At 39.0% G+C, this 23,320-nt stretch overlaps 3 protein-coding genes across 3 annotated transcripts; 2 read left to right on the top strand and 1 right to left on the bottom strand.

Annotated features, from left to right (window-relative positions):
* Nucleotides 1–906: 906 nt before the first annotated feature.
* Nucleotides 907–4,517, top strand: LOC148065386 (cytosolic 5'-nucleotidase 3-like). Its single transcript, XM_087808500.1, has 9 exons — nucleotides 907–984; nucleotides 1,292–1,399; nucleotides 1,464–1,533; nucleotides 1,609–1,655; nucleotides 2,270–2,355; nucleotides 2,415–2,504; nucleotides 2,607–2,769; nucleotides 2,850–3,050; nucleotides 3,757–4,517. The coding sequence occupies exons 1-9, from the start codon at nucleotides 982–984 to the stop codon at nucleotides 3,865–3,867; spliced, it is 879 nt and encodes a 292-aa protein (XP_087664626.1). The 5' UTR covers nucleotides 907–981; the 3' UTR covers nucleotides 3,868–4,517.
* Nucleotides 4,230–13,907, bottom strand: LOC148065385 (peptidyl-prolyl cis-trans isomerase FKBP10-like). The gene is made up of 10 exons (XM_087808495.1): nucleotides 13,669–13,907; nucleotides 11,879–12,024; nucleotides 11,415–11,604; nucleotides 11,096–11,241; nucleotides 10,152–10,341; nucleotides 9,942–10,087; nucleotides 5,490–5,679; nucleotides 5,217–5,359; nucleotides 4,986–5,149; nucleotides 4,230–4,918 (listed from the first exon to the last, which is right to left on the bottom strand). Exons 1-10 carry the CDS (start codon nucleotides 13,851–13,853, stop codon nucleotides 4,730–4,732), a joined length of 1,689 nt encoding a protein of 562 aa, XP_087664621.1. The 5' UTR covers nucleotides 13,854–13,907; the 3' UTR covers nucleotides 4,230–4,729.
* Nucleotides 13,908–15,581: 1,674 nt separating this feature from the next.
* Nucleotides 15,582–23,025, top strand: p3h4 (prolyl 3-hydroxylase family member 4 (inactive)). The gene is made up of 7 exons (XM_087808497.1): nucleotides 15,582–16,143; nucleotides 17,334–17,483; nucleotides 17,547–17,718; nucleotides 20,741–20,869; nucleotides 20,932–21,077; nucleotides 21,141–21,224; nucleotides 22,647–23,025. Exons 1-7 carry the CDS (start codon nucleotides 15,691–15,693, stop codon nucleotides 22,791–22,793), a joined length of 1,281 nt encoding a protein of 426 aa, XP_087664623.1. The 5' UTR covers nucleotides 15,582–15,690; the 3' UTR covers nucleotides 22,794–23,025.
* The last annotated feature ends 295 nt before the right edge of the window (nucleotides 23,026–23,320 follow it).

Here is a 23,320-nt window from a genome sequence, read left to right as displayed (position 1 = left end):
ATCGAAGCACACATAACCTTGTACACAACCATCAAAACTATAAGAATCTAGGAACTATGTAGCTTATCCTGGTTTCTTTGTGCATCACAAGTTCTAATTCAAGAGTCTTAGTACATTAAATGCCCTAAACCAGAAGTGTCAAAAATTCTTAGAAAGAGCCAAACAGTGGCATCATACCACAAGTTATTTCATTCAGAAGTTTAAATTATAAAGTGTCTGTAGAGTGTTTTGATCTTTTACATATTTGATATTTTGGACATGCAATTTGAATGTTCATTTACCACTGTACACACACCACTCTTGGTAGAATGGTAGAATCTTGTATCTGCACTTCGCTTACTTGCCACTAGATGGTCATGTTTTTGTTTTGTCGTGACTACTTGATGCATCAAATATAACATTAAAACTCCAAACGTTATCAAGCATTATATTAGAAATACATTATTTCATTGTGTGATAAAAATGTAAAATGCTGCGCGCGTTCTATATGAAAAAGAAAGAACAATCGCTATTTAAAAAATACTGCTGATCACGTGTAAGAAATAGAGATTCGTGTTGCTTGTTGTCTTGGTTATATACTATTAAATAAAAGCTACAATCGAGATTATCTGTTTTTGAGAGGTTGGATAAATGCTACCTAAACTGGTAGGAACCTTTGACCGCTTCTCGTTTTGTACGGACAGTTGATGGATCGTACCAACGCGCAAAGGTGTTGCGTTCAAAGACCAACACTTGAATATAAATTAAAATTTTCTTCTTTTGTATTCGCTTTTACATGTAGTGAACGATCACTAAATGGCAAGTAGGCGCCATTTAATCAAACAATTCCCTCAAAATACAAAGTGATACTTTCACCACTTTACACGCCACGTTCAAAAACATTCCCATCCGCAGACATTCCCTGAACGCATCGTCAGCTTTGTGTTGATTCTGTTGTCCCTCCGTCAAAAATAAGTGTTATTTCTCAAACACATCAAGACAATGGTAATGCAATTTTTAAGATATTTTATTGGGAGCAAACACGATATTAGTAAACGTAACTTAAATTTTGTGGGATACTCGTAGTCATGTCAACTACAACTGTAATGTTTATTCACGCTAACGTTAGCCGGAGTTGGATAAACATTTTTAAAAAGCATAATATTGCTATAGTATGCAGTAAAAAAATGTTTCGATTTATGGTACATGGAGGAGCCACGGAGGTATTTCCAAGAGTGTGTGGTATTTATTTAGCTTTGTTACAACACAATGTGTCTCGTGTGCTTTCTTAAGTAAGCTTTTGTTGTCCAAGGACTCAAAGATACCAGAGTTGGCGAAATCCACCGTTTGCATGAAAGACCCCAAGAAAGTGAGTGAGATCCTGGAGTCAATGTTGAAGGCTGGATCCAACACGTTACAGGTAAAAACAAAAATGACGTTCAATAGTCGCGTGGAATTGTACAAGTGTCTGTTTCTGATCCCAGGTCATCTCAGATTTTGACATGACTTTAACAAGATTTGCCTACAATGGAAAAAGATGCCCGACCTGTCATAGTAAGTGGATCACGTTGGTTGTTGTTGTTGTTGCTTCTAATGGATCTGATGACATGACATGTGTTTTATTGACAGATATTCTTGACAACAGCAAACTCATCTCGAATGATTGCAAAGAAAAGGTACGTTTTTTGCAACAAGTAATGTGTTAATTCATCATCGTATTACATGAAAAGAAAATATAGAAGCTGTGATTAAAATTTGAACTATAGTGAGTTCTATAGGAATCTAAATTGTTATGATTTTTGCAATTCTTGCACAGCCCACTTATTATTTAAAATAATAAGAGATAGAGTTAATACTGGTCCTTTTAAAGTCTTGAAATGTATGACATTAATTTTCAAAAGTCTCAAAAATGTGATCACATTATGAGATGCATTCTATTTAAGTTATAAATGAATTTTCAGCATCAAAAATGTACATGTTTTTTGTTTTCAATTTTAGTCGATTGTGGAGGTGGTCTCAAATATCCAATGGTATTAATTTTTTTTTAATCTTAACTTGCCTTGAGCTGTAGGAACCCTCAGATAATCCGTCTGTAGTTTCCACAATTTCAAAAAGTATTTAATAGTTTAAAGTAGCAACTGTTATTGAGCTAAAAGGACGTGTTTGGTTCCTGTCGTCGTCATACTTTACCCAGATGCGTGTACCAGATGTGTATAGACTTATAATACCTAAATAATGTTTCTCAGTTTACCGGTGCAATCACGTTTAATCATCATTATTATTCTTCCAGTTAAAGGAACTGCTCAACACATACTACCCCATAGAGATCGACTCGTCGCGGCCAATAGATGAGAAGTTGCCGTTAATGGTGGAATGGTGAGTTTTTAAAATCAACATTGAAAATTGGAACACTTGCTGATCTTATGACACTTCAGGTGGACCCGAGCTCATGAGCTTCTTGTGGAGCAGAAGATAAAGAAGGAACTACTTGCAGTAGCAGTAAAGGAATCTGAAGCCATGCTCAGGTAAATCTACTACCTCACTGAATTTTTCTCAAATTAAAATTGAGTAATTTATTTGTTTTATGGATTATTTCAAGTTGTTTTTGGACTCCCTTGTCTCCCCAGGGATGGCTACAAACTTTTCTTCGACCACCTCTGCTGGCATTCTATCCCCCTGCTCATCTTCTCTGCTGGAATCGGAGACATCCTGGAGGAGGTAATCCGCCAAGCAGAGGTCTTCCACCCCAACGTTAAAGTCTTCTCCAACTACATGGACTTTGACGAGTCTGTGAGTCGTCTGTTCCTCAAGACTTTTCTCTCCAACACTGGCAACTGGAGTTAAAGTTTTCCTCTGATTTGTCACAACAGGGTGTGCTGAAGGCCTTTAAGGGAGAGCTGATCCACATCTACAATAAAAGAGAAGGAGCGCTTCTCAACACGGGGCACTTCCAAGAGTTGAGGACCCGACCGAATGTCCTGCTGATGGGCGACTCCCTGGGAGACCTGAACATGGCCGATGGGGTGCAGGACATAGAGAACATCCTCAAGATTGGCTACCTCAACGACAAGGTGAACAATTCCTGAAAACTATTGATTGATTGAGAAGGATTAAAGCAGTGTTCCTCAACCTTTTAAACACCGTGGACCTGTTCAAACGGCAACTAATCTAAAAACCCAAATCTCTTGACTCACATATTTCAAATGTTGAATTATTCTCCTCCAAGATGCAGTAAGTCCCTCATCATGACCATGTTTTCAACATATTACTTTATAAAGTTGCTCTGAAATCTCGGCAAACAAGAGGTTACGAGAGCAAGAGTCCATTAGGACGTAAAAGTGGCTTCACTTCTCCTCCGACAAGCTGTAATCACTTTGTTTATACAACGAGTCCCTTGGAGGTGGAGACTTCCAGAGTTGATGACGCGTGGTGACAAACCTCTATGTATTAATCTCAACATTTCATTTAAGTGTTGTTCAAACAGACTCATACTCATATGAGTACAATAGTCCAAGATCCACTTAAGAGACACTTGGATAACACATTAGTTTCCCTTTAATGACAGCATCATCTTCACAGAGAAACCTACAGAGGCAGGATCTGCAAAAACACAAATGTGAATCGCTGAAACATGCATCTCACCATAATTGCAGGCAGATTTGTCTGCAACAAGATGGCCATTGTGTTTAACAGAAACTGACCAAAATGGCAAAAAAATAGGATATAATGTTACAGTGCTGCTTTACAGAACCTCTTGAAGAATGATTGTTTTTGCAGGTGGAGGAGAGGAGACAGTCGTACTTGGACTCATACGACATTGTTCTGGTGAAAGACGAGACTCTTGACGTGCCAAACGCTGTCCTGCTCTACCTCACTGGCAACAAGTGACGGGACATTGTGGTTCAAATCTCACTCCTGGGGACTTCTTGTTCTTGTTTGTGTTTCCATCTGTTATTGTAGTTTACATCCATTTAAGTGTCCGACTCAACTTTTTATACATCATCCGCCTTCAGCTCGGCCCGAGCCGAGAGGAATCCAACTTGCTAACTCTCCGCTAACATGGTTTAATGTTACCACTGCACTCCTCCCCCTTCCCTGCTGTCTCATCCAACTTTGTGGAATGAAAATCTGTAATTTTTACGATCATTCAGTTTTATTCTTGTCCATTATTAAGAGGGTAAACGGGTGCAGCCGCAGTTTAAAACCTAAACAGGCTTCAACATGAGATAAGACTCAGACATAAGTAGACGTTTATCAGAATGTTACCATCTCTTATTTGCCTTTTACAGAATCTCAAGTCACACTTGCTGCAACATGTTGTTAGATCTTCTGCCGGTGGTCACGTGTACAAAGAAATACATCACTTTTCATCATCCAACAGAAAATAAATCATATCAACAGAGCCATGGTTTTCCTTGTGGCTGTGTTTAAATAAAAATAGTTAACCACTGTGAATCTGTTTTTTAACAGCAGCAATCCTCTGTGACGCCTGTTTTTATTCATGTTAAAATAATAAAATATTAATATCAATCCCTCAATCAACTGTACAACCAGTGGTTCTTCATAATTCTCTTTGGAGTTCAGCAGTAAAATACTCTTTTCATTTGTACTACTGTACAGAAACGAGGGCCCGGCCCCAGACGAAGGTAGTCAAGTGCTCATTCACAGTTTTCCACGTGTCGTATGCGTATTCAAGTCCATCGTAAAAGATGAAACTTTTCCTCTTGCGACACTTTCCCGCCCGCCCTCGCTACAGCTCGTCTCGTCTTTGTGCGTCCGACTCCTGGTCCGACTGCACTTCCACCTCGTCCGGGGAAATGTTGCCGTCTCCGTTTCGGTCCTGATTTCTGAACATGTCCGTGATGATGCCGCCGGCGTCCACTCCGGGCCGCAGGCGACCTTTGCCCTCTTTCACCTGCAGCATGATGAAATCTGAAAACTGGAGAGAAAAACGGTTCACGGTGTCGTCAACATTGTTCTGTGTGAAGTCGGATCGGATGACTCACCTCCTGCAGAGGGACTACTTTGTCGTCATTGAGGTCCATGGATGGGAAGAGTGGCTCAGGACTGTCCTGAAGCCAGATAAACATGAAGCCTGGAGGAACGCCTTTCTGCAGATCCGTCAACTCCAGCTGGAAGAGAAGCACTGCACTGCTGGGAACGCTCCCGGCTAAGAGCAGGAGACACAGAAGATGAAGAAAGAGTCGTTGTGAAAGTACCCGGTTGGTTAAAGCTACCTCCGTTTTCACCGTGACCGAAGTGAGGCGGAACCACCACCTCTCTCTTTTCCCCCAAACACATGCCGATCAGGCCTCGCTCCAGGCCGTTGATCACCTGGTCGGCTCCCAGCGTCGTGAGGGACGGCGACTGGGAATCGTCTCTGGAAACAACCATCATCATCAACACGCGAGGGAAAAACTTGCCAACACATGTTGCTCGAAAACCTTGAGTCATGCGCTGAAGCTGATGCAGAAAGCAGTCTAGCAGACAGAACAGTAGAGGGCGCTCACGAGGAGTACAGCAGGGTGCCGTCCATCAGGGAGCAGTTGTAGTTATACTGGATAAGGTCATCGACCTCGCTGGTCTCGTGGCAATCTTGAGGTTTGTGTGTGACTCTGATCTCCACCGGATCTTTGGGGTTATGGAAGTCCACCACGACGATGTCGAAGACCAGCACGGCAGAGCTGGGGATGAGGCCGCCTGCAGAAGACACGTCTTCATCATGACACAGCAGTAATGGGCTCAAATGTATATATTGAGAAATTAAGAAAAAAAGATATTCCATTTTTCTCTTGACCTTTTTCCAGAAATAGGAAAATCGTATTTGCAGATTTTTCATTAATCTTAATTCTATGTAAAAATTTACAAATTATACAAACAATATAAATAGGTACTAATGTGTCTTTCTAGGAAACTGTTGCCTTATGTGTAGGTTACCTTTCACTAGCTCTTGTATGTAAAAGAAGAGAATAATGAGAATACGATGAAAAGAAGATAAATAGTAAGTAAGTAAGTATTTTTTATTTATATAGTGCTTTTCCGACTCTAGGGGTTCGATCGAACCCAGGTTAAGAACCACTGCACTAAAACTGCGCCAGAAAGGTATGATGAGAACCACTGTAACACAGACCCAGACAGTCCCACTTCATCCCTCAGTCTTCTCAGCAGGATCTGGTGATCAACTGTGTCAAAGGCTGAGGACAGATCCAAGAGAACCAGAACAGTGAATTTACCCGAGTCAGCCGAAATCATGATGTCACTGGACACTTTCCATAGAGTGATGTTTACGGAAGCCAGACTGAAACTCATGGATGTTGCTCTGATCCAGGAACAAAGACAGCTGCTCAGACACCACCTTCTCCAAGATCTTGGACAAGAAAGGGAGCTTAGAAATAGGCCTGAAATTACTGAGGTCATTTGGGTCTAAGCCTGGATTTTTGAGCAGAAGCTCTACAATGGCATGGTTAAATGCATTGGGAAAAACCCCTGTGGAAAGGGAGAGGTTCACCATATTGGTAATCCAGTGGCCAATTACATCAATTACTTTGATAAAAAGCCTACAAGGAAGGACCTCATCTGAGCAAGAGGAGGATTTCATCTTGTTCACTAGTGCCGAAATATCACCCAAAGAACCAGAATTTTAAAGTTGATCCTGAAAGAAACTGGCAGCAAGTGAAGAGTTTTAAGGATCGGAGAAATGTGAGTTCTTCTACTAGAGCGGGTCAGAATTCTCGCTGCTGAGTTCTGAATCAACTGCAGGCGAGACAGCTCCTTCTTGTTAAGACATGAAAACAAACTGTTGCAATAGTCCAGGCGAGAAGACACAAACGCATGGATTACAAGCTCCAGATCATGTTGTGACAACATTTTCCTAAGTTTAGAGATTTTTCTCAGTTGAAGGAAACAGTTTCTGGTCAGTTTTCTGCAGTGTCGAACAAGAGACATGTCTTTGTCAAATATAACACCCAGGTTTCTCAGGCTCAGTTTGACAGACTGACTAAGTCACCCAAGTACTGACTCTGGAATCTTAACATCAGGAGCAATCACCAGAGTTTTAGTTTTGTCCAAATTTAGCTGCAAAGTGTTTTCACTCAGCCATTGTTTGATTTCTAGCAAACAATTGACTAAACTGTTCAGCCTCTGGGTCTCAGTTGGATCAAAAGAGCAGTAGAGCTGGATGTCATCAGCAAAAATGTGATAAGAACATCAGGAAATCTCTGAATGATTTTACCGAGGGGAATCAAGTACAACAAAAACAATAAAGGACCCAGAACAGAACCTTGAGGGACTTCACACAACAGATCTGCCGATTCAGACCTCATTTGATTGGCGGATACACTAAAACAGTGGTTCTTAACCTTGTTGGAGGTACCAAAGATACAGCAGTGAAGGAAGACCAAGAGGAGGAGAGGGGCTCCGAGACAGGAGGGGTTCCAAACAAAGGGGGAGAGATTATCTCTTTGATCAATTTAATTTTGTCAATGAAAAATCTCAACAATGCATTGCTGTCAGCTTCACAGAAGACAGGCATGATTTGAGGAGCAGGAGATACAAGATAATTAATTGTGTCAAACTTTTGTTGTTGGGTTTTTCTTATTTGCTGCTACCAGTTTTCTGATGTAATCAGATCTAGCAGTTTCTGCTATCTCATTGTAAGAAGACATCAGATCCCTGAGGTGAAGTCTGTGCTCCTCAAGTTTAGTGGACTTCCAGATACGCTCAGTCTTTCGACAAAGTCTCTTCAGACTCAGGAGATCTTCATTTGTCCAAGGGCACCGTTTTTTCTGAATTTTCAAGTTCTATTTAACAGGTGCCACTTAATCCAGTATTTCGACACAATGAGTAGTGAAACAGTGAATGAAACTGTCCACGTCTGGGCAGTCATCAAAGGAAAGAAGGTCAAACATGAAAAACTGTCTGCAGCATCAGCTGAGATAACACGCCTCTGAGACCTAATTTTCAAAGGCTTAGGTTCAGGGATGAAGTCCAGGTTAAACAAGACAAGAGAATGATCACTCAGATGGACATCATGTACAGATACATTAGAAATGTCCAGGCCAAGAGTAAAAACTAAGTCTAAAATGTGGCCTTTTTAATTAGTGGGTTCAGAAACATGTTGCTCAAAATTAAAGGCTTCTGTTAAAGTTAAAAGTTCTTTAGCAGAGCAAGATTTGACGTCATCAACATGAAGATTAAAGTCTCCAAGAATAAGAACAGATTCCATTTGAATAAATAGGATACTAAGGAAAGGTGGTAGACATTTAAATATATTAAAAAATATGATTTAAAGTGTTGTAAATAACATTATAGGTGAGTTAAGCCTGTACCTTTTAATCATTTTCATTCAAGGACATTAATTACCTGCCATGAATGTCTTTCTAAATGTATTTTTGAATGTCTTCAACTTTTAGGTTAGGTTAGGTAGAACTTTATTGATCCCTGAGGAGGTCCCTTCGGGGTTTTTTTTCCAACTAGCCACAGCAAATACAGCAATTATCCATAAAAAATAAATCAAAAATAAAATAAGAACAAGAACAAAGAGAAATAAAGAGAAAGAACAAGATGATACAATCTAAGTCTAAAGATAAGGAACATAGATCAAAGAAAAATAACAAAGACAAAGGATACAAAGACTAACATAGAACAGAACATCATGATACTTATACTCCACTCCTGCCCCCGAACTCAGAATTGTACAATTTAATAGGAATGAATGAGTCCTTGAGTCTATTTGTTTTGCACCTGGAAAGGAGCATTCGTGCACTCAATTCTGCTTCTCTGCTCACTGTTGACAGTGTTGAGAGGATGACTGTCATCAGTGTCATCATTTTACAATATTTTTAAATGTCTGCAACATTTTCCAAGTATCCTCCTTATCTTATTTGATCTTATTCTCATTATTCTTCTCTTTTTTCAGTTTTACATTCCATAACGTAATGCTCTGGCTATTACAAAGACACTGTTTCTTTTAATGACATCAGAGGCAGCAGTCAAACTGTCTAAACCATGGGTCAGCCATACTATGCTAAAAATAGCAATGGTCACAATGGAGCTCTGTCTTAAAAAAACAAAACAACGTATCCTCCCTCACTCTTTCTCTGTCCATCTGTCTCCCCCACCCCATCCACCCTCTCAGCAGGAGGCAGTCAACACTGAGTCTGGTTCTGTCCAAGGTTTCTGCCTTCTAAAAGGACATTTTCCTTACCACTCTCACTTTGTGAGTCACTCATTATTGAGTTGCTGGGATCTGTTTTTCTTTTCTCCACTATAGTATTACTTAAACTGTAAATTTTCCTGAGATAACTTATCATAACAGATAACTGTTGTGATAAGACAATTTAAATAAAACTTAATTGAATAAAATGAATTGAATTGAAAAAAGTCCAGCTGGTGTTGCTCCTGCTTTGAAAATATCGTAACCGATTATTATAAAAAAAACATTGTAACTTTAAATATCTTTATTAATACCATTATTTAAAGTTGCCCCTTTAGTTTCTGAATGTAGTTAGTTTAGTAGTTGCCCGCTGACAAATAGGTTGGAAAATAATCCTGTTATAAACTGTCTCAAACAAACAAGTTCCCACAAAATGTTTTATAATATTTATTTGCTAGATTTATTAGGTCTCTAATACTAGCTAGAGTTTCAATGAGTTTCATTTAAACTGACCATCCCAGATAAACTTTGTACCTTTGTACAATGCTAAAATCTAAAAACATGTTAATCTCCATTTAAAAAAAATAAACATTTCTGACAGAAAATTGTGAGTATTTTTGTGAGAGGAAAACATTAGATGTCTTTATATAAATGTGATTGTCTGTTGTGGGACGGTCTGTGATTTGATCATACTGTTTGTGTCTTTCGTCATGTGGATGTCTTAAAAAGTCTTCTTGTTTTCAGTCCAACTGTGTGACATTTTGGATTCACAGCAGCCTGTTATCAGTTTTATGTAACTTTTACTCACTGACGCCGGTTTCACCATAAGCCAGATGAGGAGGAACGACGACCCTCCTCTTCTCCCCCATGCACAGTCCCACCAGAGCCTTGTCCATCCCTTTGATCACGTAGCCCAAACCGACGTAGGTGTTGTACGTGCTCTTCCTCCGGTAGCTTCCAAGACATGACCGTCAAACGCCGAACATTTCTCGTGCCTCCTCTCTTGAGTCTTACATACCTGGAGTCGAACAGCGTCCCGTCCTGGAAGGAGCCGTTGTAGTGGTAGCGGACATAGTCTCCTGAGACCGTCATGCGTGTGCAGCCTGCAGGTCTCTCCTTTACCTCCACGACCACATCGTCTGTCGGGTTGAAGACGTCTACCAACAGAACCTCATACACCAGTGAGGCCTGAGGAGGAATCTGACTTCCTGTTGAGGCAAAAGAGAGCATGAGATGTTCATAACATCCAACATTAAATAGTAAGTAAGTAAGTAAGTCATTTTTATTTGTACAGCGCTTTTCCAGACCAGGGTCACAAAGCGCTTAAACAATCAAAACAATATTCAATAAAGTATATACTTTAAAGGTCAAGATAAAACTGATAATACAACAGGAGTTCCAGAAAATCAAGGAAAGCCTGAACAAATAAGAACGTCTTAAGATGTTTCTTAAAGGAGTCAGTAGATCCATCAAGCGCAGAGAGAGAGGAAGATTGTTCCAAAGCTTAGGAGCAACAGCCTGGAAGGATTTCTCTCCTCTGGTCCTGAACCGTGTGCATGGAACCATCAGTAGATTCTGATCCACAGACCTCAGAGCCCGAGCTGGGGTGTAAGGCTGGATCAGATCAGTAATGTAAGGAGGAGCCTGACCATGAATAGCTCTGAAATTTTAAAGTTGATCCTGAAAGAAACTGGAAGCAAGTGAAGAGTTTTAAGGATCGGAGAAATGTGAGTTCTTCTACTAGAGCGGGTCAGAATTCTCGCTGCAGAGTTTTGAATCAACTGCAGGCGAGACAGATCCTTCTTGTTAAGACATGAAAATAAACTGTTACAATAGTCCAGGCGAGAAGACACATTGGATTACAATTCATGTTCCGACAACATTTTCCTATAGCATATAGCAGGGATCAGCTGCATGTTTTACATTGAAAGGTAGAAACCAGCATTAATGTGTTAAAGTTACCCAGTCCAGTCTCTCCGTATCCGAGGAATGGCGGGACAAATATGAACCTGCTTTCTCCGACACACATGCCTAGAAGACCCTCCTCCATGCCTTTATTTAGGTACTCCTGACCCAAGTAAGTATCGTAGGTTGAATTCTTGGAGTGACTGAAAAAAGGACAAGCTGAGTGAGAAACAATACGTGTGTGTGTGTGGGGGGGCTGTGTGTGGGTGTGTGTGTGTGTGTGTGTGTGTGTGTGTGTGTGTGTGTGTGTGTGTGTGTGTGTGTGTGTGTGTGTGTGTGTGTGTGTGTGTGTGTGTGTTCAACCATCTCTTCCCACCTGGAGGCAAACACCTCTCCGGTCAGCAAGGTACCGTTATAGTGGTAACGAACAAAGTCTGACACTGCCGTAGTGCGTCGGCAGCGTTTAGGTTTGTGGAGTGTTCGGATCTCAACTTTATCTGCAGTGTTCCAGACGTCCAGCAGGAGGACATCGTAGACCAAGACAGCATCAGGGGGGATCACACCACCTTCAGGTATTTAAGGAGGAAAACATAGTTATACCGTTGTGAGTCCAATGTAAATATATACTATTAAAGAAAGCCCTTTTATGAAGAACTTCTAAGAGGTTTTGAGCCAACTATAAATGCCTTAAATGTGGACCAACATGACTAAGCGGGCCTGGTTTTGAGTTTGACACATGGAATCTATGAACAAGTAACACATGCCAATCAAGCCTCGCTGGATCAACGGAAATGAAAACTTTCTTCAGAGTCAACGATGGAACACAGTTCAAATGCGTACCTGTTCCTATGCTCCCATAGGCCAGGTGTGAAGGCACGGTGATCTTCCTGCGCTCGTTCACGCACATGCCCAGAAGACCGCGGTCCATTCCTGCGATGAGTCTCCCCAAACCCACCTGGCTGACGTAGGCCTTGGCCCTGTCATGACTGCAGAGCAGGAGAACCACATTCAATCACAAGGAGCAGACGATTCCAACCCTCAAAATTAAAAGTGTTTCAATGTCTCAGTCTTGTAATAGGCCCCTGATGGATATCCTTGGCCCCTTTCCAATCACCAACTTTTCCAACCATTTAATTCTGATGGCATTGGATTACTTCACCAAGTGGCCAGTAGCCAGGGACGTGCGGTCAGTGGAGGCAGGTGAGGCAGTGCCTCACCTCTCAATGTGCAATCCATCACAAATTGCGTTGATATGTCATGGATACGTTTATTTGCCTGGTTTGCCACAGTCTGGCTGATAGCTTTAACCACACAAACTTAAATCTGCAGAGTTCTCGCTAAGCTTTAAGGGCAATTCCCCAAACGCATTTTAATAGGAGGATATAAACGCCCGGCAACTTAATAGCATTGAATCAGTTGCGTCTTCCTTGTAATCCTTGTACTATCACAGTCGTACTCTATAATGTTTAGAATCCATGGTTGCTAATCTTTTTTAAATGATTTATTAGATCATTCATCTTTTTCTATATCCATTGATTGTTAAAAACAAATATTTCAGCTATGACTCTTTTGTCAATGTCAAAGATGACAGGTTTATGAAGCTATAAATCAATATTTATCCACAATCAAATACTGCCATTGATCTAGAGGATGTAGACTAACATCCCACAAAATATCACAACAACTCAATATAGACTTGTTGAGAAATTATTCATTAAATCATATTTTTTAAACTTCATATGTGTGTGAAGAATGCTGTTGAGATATTAAATAACCAGTAGCCAATTGAATAAGTTTCCCTTTTGTGTTTATATACTTGTAAATCTGACACTCAAGGAGTCACTGCCTCACCAACCATAAACCTCACCGCACGTCACTGCCAGTAACATATGGCACATCAAGGCGGTCATCATTTCGGGATGTCTGCCGAAAGCTGCTGGTGATAGGAAGGACAACAAGCCTTCACTTCACTCACAGAGAAATTCAACCGTACTCTGGCCTCCCATCATGCATTTCTGCCTGCTGTTTCGGACACCAATGAAGACAATTGATCACAGGACATGAAATCTATTGACCATAAAACCTGTGTTGGATATGTTTCTGTTTTTTTTTTTCAAATCTCTACTGTTTGTCTGTATTGTAAATTTTAATTGTAAATATTGTTGTAGTAATAGCATCCAGCTGCCTCAGATATACATTTTTACATATCAAATATATACTTTTAAGTGTTTTTATTTTTGTTTAAAAATTCTAGGCAATTTAATCAGTTTACTCCACTACAATTTTCATTAATTTATTATTGCAATTTTTGCTTGATAGCAACCCCGTTGTCTATAATCTAACATTTAGCCTCTATAATTCAAAATTACAAAACAAATGTATTAATTTGTTATATTTAAATATAATCTGGTTAACTTTTACGTCATGGTAAACATGATGCCTTCACTCCGGTGACGATATTCATCGTGGAAATGTTGCTGCAAACACAGATTTTTGATTATTTTGACACGTATGCAGGTATCAAGCTGATGAAGCGTGAATCCACTTCTGTTGCGTCCTTCAAAATAAAGTAGTTGATAAACTGATAAAACAAGATGAAACCACAGATTCGGGATCCTGATAAATCTCACCTTGAATCGAACTTCTTCCCGTCAGTATGAAAGCTTCCGTTGAAGTGATACCGGATAAAATCTTCTGTCGCAACTTCTCGCGGACAATACTTGGGCATGTGGTACCGATCCACGACCACGTCCAGCAGCTCCTCTGGACCGCAGGAGACGGACAGGACGTGCAGGACGAGCAGGAGGAAGAACATGGTCGAGAAGAAGAAGAAGACGTTCTCAGAAGTTCTCGCTTCAATCTCTGCTGCACATCTGGAGCCAAATAGCTCTGTGGTTATTATAACGCACTTCCGGTAGGTATTTTCAAAACAAGAAAATCACTCATTTTAAATGCAGATTGAAGTATGCTTGCGACACATTATCTTATATTCATATACAAGTAAATATAGTTTAAAAAGACTAAACAAGATATAAGATAATGGTGCAATAAGAAAATGTTGCAATGAGAGTATGATTTGTTTTTATTATGGTTTTAAAATGGCCATATATGGTCATTACCTGCATCCAAAATCAAATATAAAAAAACGTTTTAATTGATTGAAATTGAATGTGTTATTATAACAAAAGTTAAAATTAATAATAAATAAATATAATATCAATTCATGGAAAACAAATACGTTTTTTTAAAGCAATAAATCATTAATTTGCAAGAGTTTACAAATTGTGATTCTTCTATTGCTGTCCAATAAAAATAAATATATATATATATTTTTAACGTTCTTAACTTTAACTTGCAAAATATTTTTGGAAAGAATATTCATATTCTTGTGATGCATTTCTGCTGTAAAGATGAAGCAGTGAACCATCTTTCTGTTGGTGGTTATTTTGTAGATAAAGGAAGTCACTTCACTTTGTAACACAGTGTAACAGGATAGTCTCAGCAGGACGTCCACAGAGAAGGAGTGGCTTCAAGACCCTTTTACACTTTTACAAGGAGTTCTGCAAACGTGTAATGCAAGGCTCAAAAATCTGATGTGTATTAAACATGACAGTTTGAAGTGAATTCATAAATTCTGGCAGACATTGATTCCCTCTGTAGGACAGACTCTTTAAAGTTTGAGTTTGAGAATTCCTGCATGTTTCCTTTTTTGCCTTCAAGCAAGTATTAGCAAAACATTTTTGTAGGTGCTGAAGTCATGTCTTGACACGTTTTCTAAATGAAGAATGTAATTAATAAATCATGTCAATTTCAATTTAGACCTATTTTAACATCTACATTCATATTCATTTCTATTTTAACTGTGAAACTACTTGTATTAATTCCAACATTTTAACTAAGATTGAATACATTTCAATCTACAGCCAAACGGATTTTATTCTGTATTAAGTAAGTAAGTAATTAGTATTTATATTGCGCTTTTCCAGACCAGGGTCACAAAGCGCTTAACCAAACAAAACGAAATTCAATAAAGTATATACTTTAAAGGTCAAGATAATTTAAATAATATTACTTACACAGCCTCCTCAAACTCCCGAAAGAAAAAATAAATGAAGACAAAATTATAATATGGTGAATATGTACGTCTTATACATCATATGAAAGTCAATTTATGCCAACAGAATGGCTTAAACTGATGTTTTCCAGGATCAAAATCAGACTTTGTGTTTGAAAATTCAGTAATTCATGTGTAAAAAATATACAATGTAAAATATAATAATAAAAGGTAATCTATAGTTGAGAAAATACTTTTCACAGGTGATATGAGACATACATTTTATACTATTGGAATTTATTAAAAATCCATTTGCCTACATTATTATTTGTGGAAATGGCACCAGCTTCCTCAGAAAAACGTTGATTTGAATTGTTTAAAAATAATAATATTTACGATAATAAAAAGATGCAACTTTTAATGGTAAAGTTCGGGAGTGAACCTCTTTTATTGTGAAGGTCTAGGCCGGATGTGTCCAAGACGCCAGCCTCAGGTCTACGTGCAGTCGCTCAGGATCTGGAAAGTTCTCTTGAAGAAGCAGGACCGGGGAGACTCTCCAGGGCCATTACCAGCTCGGCTGCTGCGGGCGAAGCTAACGATGCTCCCGCTCCTCCCGCTCCTCCTGCTCCCGGTCCTCCTGCTCCCGGTCCAGGTCCAGGCCCAGTATGAGAAGTACAGCTTCAAAAGTTTCCCTCGCGCGGAGCTCATGCCGCTGGACTCCGCGTACGCGCACGCCCTGGAGCAGTACTCGGCGCAGAACTGGCAGGAGAGCCTCAAGTACCTGGAGCTCAGTCTGCGGCTCCACCGGCTGCTGCGGGACAGCGAGGCGTTCTGCGGCCGCAACTGCAGCTCCGTGAGCCGCGACTCTGCTGCTCCTCCGGGCGGAGACTCCAGCCTCCGCGTCCTGGAGCACATCCTCCGGAGGGCGGCGTGTCTCAAGAAGTGCAAGTCCGGCTTCCCGGTGTTCAGCCAGGCGCACCCGAAGCAGCAGCTGCTGGACTCGTTTGAGAAGAGAGTCCCGTATCGGTACATCCAGTACGCGTACTTCCAGGTGAGAGGCCCCGGTAGAAGCGATGCTCTTCAGGGGGGTACAGTCCCTCAGCTCCCCGCAGAGAGTGCCACGTCTCTGCCTGTGTTCCTCAAACAATCCAGCGATTCTTCAGGTGGACCAGGTTCTGCTGACAATGCAGGATCTGCCTCAGAACCCCCACAGTTCCCTCTGGAATCCTAACTTTTCTTTAGGGTTTTTTAAGCTTTTTTTTTGCAGTTCACTTAAAAAATAATCATATTTTAGAAATACTTGACCAACCCATGATACACGAATGAAAAACTGAAGATAAAACTATATCTTCAACCCAAAACTTTTTTTTCTGTTTGTCAACAAAAGCTTTAAAAATGTGTATTTATTACATTTTAGTTTTACACTGGGGGCCAAATAGTTTCTGCTTAAGTGCCGTAAATGGCCCCCTGGCCTACCAATATATTCTAAACCATGTAAATATATAATTTAATAACATACTAAAATGAGTCAAACCTTTATAAGTGTTACTGTCAAAAGATGAAGATGCATCCAGGCAACAATTCAAAGAAATAAACAATATATATATATTTTTTTTGCATTCTTGCTTTAAATGTATCCACATGATTGTCTTGAATATGATTTGTGCTCATTGTTTAAGTTGAAAACAGTAGAAATGATGTGAAAAATATGTAAGCAATATGAAAATATTTGATTAAAAAGATTTATATAAATGTATACAAAATAATAAACAAAGTAGTGAAAGGTGCTGCAAATACAAATCATTAGAATGTACTCTCACAATAATTCAAGACATCATTTCATTCCTAACCCACTTGGAATGTGATTTTCACCCTTTGTTTTTTCTACAATAATCAATATTTCAAGACTCAATCGCAAAAGGCGCCAAAATATTTGTCAGTTGCGGGCAGATCAAAATGAAATCAACAGCTGTCTGTAACAGGAAGTTTGACTCTGATGATCCTTGATTTATCCTAAATATCGTCTTGTTTTTTATCTTTTCTTAAACAAATGTATTTACTTCAACATCAGTTTACAGTTATTGAAAGTCTTTGTATAATTGAAGTCAATGATCTCTGTTGTGTATCTCACACATCTTTGTAGCTCATGAAGTTAACATGAAACGACATCAAATGACTTTGTGCTCCAGAAGTGTTGCACATGTGGTCCATTCTTAAGCCTTGTCACTCTTCCTCCTTCAGCTCAAGAACGTGGAGAAGGCCGTGGCAGCGGCGCACACGTTCCTGAAGAAGAACCCCAAAGATCCGTACCTGATCAAGAACATGAACTACTACAAGACTCTGTTCGACGTGGAGGAATACCTGATCGATCACGAGGAGCAGCCGTACGAGGTCCGACCACGGCTGCCAGGTGTGAAAGCGCGGCGACTAAATGTGTGTGTCTTCGTGTTGCAGAGTGTGTTCCTGAAGGGTGTGACGCTGTTCAACGGCGGCGACTTCAGCAACAGCGCCCGCAACATGGAACAAGCCGTCGCCCAGTATTTGGAGGTCTACAGTCAGTGTCTGGCCGCCTGCGAGGGCTCCTATGAAATATTGGAGTACAAAGATTTTTATCCAACACTGGCAGGTGAGGTTACATTTTCTGAGTCAACTTTCAACAGTTTGGTTGCCAGAACTGATGATGGATCTCTAAGTGGTTAAGGTTTTAAGCCAGAGTTTTCACATACATAGTACGCCAAATTATTCTTATATTCGTAGTTTAACCTCTTACAAGATGTTTTCATAATTTCTAAAGATGGTAATTCAACATAAATTAATCTCATGAATAACCTTGATGTCAGATGTCATTAGAGGTCTTGCAGAATGTGAACATAAAACCAAATGTCCCTGAACAGGCAGTAATAGAAGATCAGATGTGAAGGAAACTAGATGAAACGAAAGATGAACCATTGAGTCCAGAGATACTACTGTCAAAACACTTCAAGTTCACTTCGCTTCAACTTGACTTCAAGTCAAATAATAATAATAAAAAAAAGAGACGGCAACAACAGTGTGTCTAAATCATGCATGGACCATTAAAGATCCTCATTTCCATGATAATTAAAAATATTCTGTAAATGAGGATCTAAATAAGTGTGATCAAAATTTTTGAATTGAGTAGAAAAATATGTTCCTAATATTTATGTTGTTATGTTTGTTTTATATTTATATGATAATCTTTATATTTAGTTCTGAATGAATGAATTACTTGTGCACCAGAAACTTTCACGTTAGCATCAAAAACTTTAACTTATGCACTAGAAACCTTCACTTTTTGCATCAAAAATCTTTACTTATGCACCAGAAACCTTCACGTTAGCATCAAAAATCTTTACTTATGCACCAGAAACCTTCACATGAGCACCAAAATCTTTTACTTATGCACCAGAAACCTTCACGTTAGCATCAAAAATCTTTACTTATGCACCAGAAACCTTCACATGAGCACCAAAATCTTTTACTTATGCACCAGAAACCTTCACGTTAGCATCAAAAATCTTTACTTATGCACCAGAAACCTTCACATGAAGCATCAAAAATCTTTACTTATGCACCAGAAACCTTCACGTGAGCATCAAAAACTTTTACTTGTGCACTAGAAACCTTCACTTTTTGCATCAAAAATCTTTACTTATGCACCAGAAACCTTCACGTTAGCATCAAAAATCTTTACTTATGCACCAGAAACCTTCACATGAGCACCAAAATTTACTTGTGCACCAGAAACCTTCACGTTAGCATCAAAAATCTTTACTTATGCACCAGAAACCTTCACATGAAGCATCAAAAATCTTTACTTATGCACCAGAAACCTTCACATGAAGCATCAAAAATCTTTACTTATGCACCAGAAACCTTCACATGAAGCATCAAAAATCTTTACTTATGCACCAGAAACCTTCACGTGAGCATCAAAAACTTTTGCTTGTTCACCAGAAACCTTCACGTTAGCATCAAAAACTTTTACTTGTGCACCAGAAACTTTCACATGAGTATCAAAAACTTTTGCTTGTGCACCAGCAACTTTTACATGAGCATCAAAAACCTTTGCTTGTGCACCAGAAACCTTCATGTGAGCATCAAAAACTTTTGCTTGTGCACCAAAAAAATTCACATTAGCATCAACAACTTACTTATGCACCAGGAACTTTCACATGAGTATTAAAAACTTTTACTTGTGCAGCAGAAACTTTCACATGAGCATCAAAAACTTTTACTTGTGCACCAGAAACATTCACGTTAGCATCAAAAACTTTTACTTATGCACCAGAAACCTTCACGTTAGCATCAAAAAGCTTTACTTGTGCACCAGAAACCTTCACGTTAGCATCAAAAATCTTTACTTATGCACCAGAAACCTTCACGTGAGCATCAAAAACTTTTGCATGTTCACCAGAAACCTTCACGTTAGCATCAAAAACTTTTACTTGTGCACCAGAAACTTTCACATGAGCATCAAAAACTTTTGCTTGTGCACCAAAAAATTTCACATTAGCATCAACAACTTACTTATGCACCAGAAACTTTCACATGAGTATCAAAAACTTTAACTTATGCACCAGAAACCTTCATGTGAGCATCAAAAACTTTTACTTGTGCACCAGAATCCTTCACGTGAGAATCAAAAACTTTAACTTATGCACCAGAATCCTTCACGTGAGAATCAAAAACTTTAACTTATGCACCAGAATCCTTCACGTGAGAATCAAAAACGTTTACTTGTGCACCAGAATCCTTCATGTGATAATCAAAAACTTTTACTTGTGCACCAGAAACCTTCATGTGAGCATCAAAAACTTTTACTTATGTACCAGAATCCTTCACGTGAGAATCAAAAACTTTTACTTATGCACCAGAATCCTTCACGTGAGAATCAAAAACTTTTACTTGTGCACCAGAAACTTTCACATGACTATAAAAAACTTTAACTTATGCACCAGAAACCTTCATGTGAGCATCAAAAACTTTTACTTGTGCACCAGAAACCTTCATGTGAGCATCAAAAACTTTTACTTGTGCACCAGAAACCTTCATGTGAGCATCAAAAACTTTTACTTGTGCACCAGAAACTTTCACATGACTATAAAAAACTTTAACTTATGCACCAGAAACCTTCATGTGAGCATCAAAAACTTTTACTTGTGCACCAGAAACCTTCATGTGATAATCAAAAACTTTTACTTGTGCACCAGAAACCTTCATGTGAGCATCAAAAACTTTTACTTATGCACCAGAATCCTTCACGTGAGAATCAAAAACTTTTACTTGTGCACCAGAAACTTTCACATGACTATAAAAAACTTTAACTTATGCACCAGAAACCTTCATGTGAGCATCAAAAACTTTTACTTGTGCACCAGAAACCTTCATGTGAGCATCAAAAACTTTTACTTGTGCACCAGAAACCTTCATGTGAGCATCAAAAACTTTTACTTGTGCACCAGAAACTTTCACATGACTATAAAAAACTTTAACTTATGCACCAGAAACCTTCATGTGAGCATCAAAAACTTTTACTTGTGCACCAGAAACCTTCATGTGAGCATCTAAAACTTTAACTTATGCACCAGAAACCTCCACATGAGCATCTAAAACTTTTACTTGTGCAGATCTGTACACTGACGTCCTGAAGTGCAAAGTGAAGTGTGAGGAGAATCTAACGCCCAGTGTCGGAGGATTCTTCGTGGAGAAGTTTGTGGCCACCATGTACCACTACCTCCAGTTCTCCTATTATAAGTGTGAGTACAAGATTGAAGAAACACGATGAAGGTCATCAAAGTCTAACTCTGGTTCTGAACAGTGAACGATGCGAAGAGCGCGGCACCATGCGCGGCCAGCTACATGCTGTTTGACCCCAAAGATGAAGTCATGCAGCAAAACATCGTTTATTATGGCTTCTACAAGGAGCAGTGGGGTCTGACGGAGAGCGACTTCAGGCCTCGACTGGTGAGTGAAGTGTGAACATTCACAGAACTGTAATCATCATTATTGTTCCTCTTGTGTTTCCAGGAGGCTCAGAAGTATTTTAACCAGACAACCAAGCAGAAAGAGATGCTGGAGTTTGCTCTCAACTACCTCCAGGCTGATGACGAGGTACATGTTTGTCTTGGTGAATCATTCCATTGGAAGTTACAATGTTCTTTTTATTTTTATACTTTTAATTGTTATGTTGTTGCATACTCTAGAGCAGAAGTGTCTCGACAATAGCATTGTGATTGACTCTGCTTTTTCATTGAATTGAGATCATGTTCGCTAGTAACAGATGGTAAAAATATAGGAAACATAAGGCTTTATATGAACATCTGAGATGTATTTTTCTTCAAGCACAACATTCACACTGCAGCATCAATCTTTGTCTGTGTGATAAGTATTTTTTTTTTATCACAAATTAAATATACATTTAAACCTTTTACAAATCACTAGACTCTTGAATTTTTTAACGATTTACAGTAAATAAATAAAAGAAGTTCGAAATATAAAATAAACCCATACAAATTGACTTGAATTTAAAGAATAAATGAAGATGAAACAAATATTTTTAGGCATGTATTGAATATTAAGAGGGAAATATAAAAAACAAACATGAAAAGCGTAGTTTATTTTAAATGTGACAGAATAAGTTAAATAAATAAATAAACTCTGTATATCAATTAATATTTTTATAAGAAAAAAAAAAAGTGCATTAAAAATGTGACTTGTGGGGGAATATGTAACGGATACTGGATAGTATTAAGGAAAGATGTTAGTAAAATGAAAGCTTAAAGAAAAGATTAAAAGAATGAAATACCTCTTTTTCTATTAGTAAAATAATTAGCTGAACGGGAAGGGGTGTGTTGTTTTTTTAATATTCTATTTGTATTTTTTTGTGTTTTTTAGTTTCGTTTGTTCCTTGTGGTTGTTTGAATTCTCGTTAACAAAAAAAAATCAATAAAAATTATACTGAAAGGAAAGAAAATGCTAATCCTATGCACAATTTACATAAAAATAAAAGAAACAAGAATAATAAAATGTGTTGGTTTGGTTTTGGAGAAAAAGAAAAGGTTGAAAAACTTGAATGGAAAAGTTATATCAGAATTTGTATAAGAAAATGTTAATATTTGTGGAAAACAAATGGAGCGATATAATAAAAACAACTTTAAATGGGCATGACATTATGGGCTGTGCCTGACAAACTTTCATTTCAATTAATTTAACCCAAGATGGTTCAGAATGTTATAGATTCTTGAAGTCACATTGATAGAGAATGTCAACAAAATGAATCATTGGTGACACAGTTTCAGTTGGTTTAATGTGGAAGAAAATGCAAGGAGCTGGATGTAAAAGTTAGCAGTAACATGTGGTATGTGGTCTAGAGGTGTTGACCACTCGGGCTCAGCCACATCACTCAGACTCCTCCCAGGTCAACACACTTTCTGCCCCAGGATTCCACCGCCAGCATATCAGATTACCGGCAGCACACGTGGGGAAGCAATGAAAGTGAAAGTCAAACAGTGCTCCGTTGTGTGTCGCCTGCAGGATGTAGTGAGGCCGGAGGAAGCGGCCGTTCACTCCCAGCATCCGGACGCAGAGTTCGAGGGAATGGGCGACTACGAGGAATCCTTCCTGGCCGACTGGTGGCAGGAGCCCCACACCAAGTGGGACACTGGAGAGGCTGCAGACTGAAGTGAAACTTTACACATCCTACCACCCTGGAGATGGACAGCTGCCACAACAACGTCCTCCAATAAGAGCGAACACTTCAGTGTGCAGCTGACGTCCTGCAGGTCTCCTGAGGTTCCTACAGATCTGATTTTATTTAATGTCCAAACAAAGAAGATATTTTTCAAATGTTGCCAGAACTGATGATGGATTTCTAAGTGGTTTTGTCCTAGATTAAAATCTAATTTTAATATAAGCAAGTGTGTTTTATTGTTGTATAATCCTCAGTAAATTGATTATTCATGATTTCATGTAGTTGTAAAACGCTGCACTTCAAACAAAAGCTCTAACATTTCTCTTCGATATAAAAGCAGCAGGTGTGAAGACAAACTAAACCGGTCATATTCTAACAATTCCTGGACAGTACTGGTCCAGCAACAAACACAAAAAACAACAAGGTACCGACAATTTTAGTTTTAATAAATACGTTTTTCCTTAACAAAAGTAAATCCTGAAGATAAGAATAAGCACAAACCTTTTTACAGATAAAG

This window comes from Callionymus lyra, chromosome 15 (assembly GCF_982586985.1).
Source record: "Callionymus lyra chromosome 15, fCalLyr1.hap1.1, whole genome shotgun sequence".
Lineage (NCBI taxonomy): Eukaryota > Metazoa > Chordata > Actinopteri > Syngnathiformes > Callionymidae > Callionymus > Callionymus lyra.
The sequence above is the reverse complement of the archived record's forward strand: the minus strand, read 5'-3'. Positions and strand labels throughout refer to the sequence as shown.

Excerpts from the sequence above, each read along its gene's own strand:
- LOC148065386 (XM_087808500.1), top strand. Across the intron at positions 1,534-1,608 it reads AAGATGCCCGACCTGTCATA|ATATTCTTGACAACAGCAAA; the intron begins GTAAGTGGATCA and ends TTTTATTGACAG. Across the intron at positions 2,505-2,606 it reads GAATCTGAAGCCATGCTCAG|GGATGGCTACAAACTTTTCT; the intron begins GTAAATCTACTA and ends TTGTCTCCCCAG.
- p3h4 (XM_087808497.1), top strand. The coding sequence starts at position 15,691 with ATGCTCCCGCTCCTCCCGCTCCTCCTGCTCCCGGTCCTCCTGCTCCCG. Across the intron at positions 16,144-17,333 it reads TCCAGTACGCGTACTTCCAG|CTCAAGAACGTGGAGAAGGC; the intron begins GTGAGAGGCCCC and ends TTCCTCCTTCAG. Across the intron at positions 20,870-20,931 it reads CCAGTTCTCCTATTATAAGT|TGAACGATGCGAAGAGCGCG; the intron begins GTGAGTACAAGA and ends GGTTCTGAACAG.
- LOC148065385 (XM_087808495.1), bottom strand. The coding sequence starts at position 13,853 with ATGTTCTTCCTCCTGCTCGTCCTGCACGTCCTGTCCGTCTCCTGCGGT. Across the intron at positions 11,242-11,414 it reads GGAGAGGTGTTTGCCTCCAG|TCACTCCAAGAATTCAACCT; the intron begins GTGGGAAGAGAT and ends TCCTTTTTTCAG. Across the intron at positions 5,150-5,216 it reads CGGTCACGGTGAAAACGGAG|CCGGGAGCGTTCCCAGCAGT; the intron begins GTAGCTTTAACC and ends TCCTGCTCTTAG.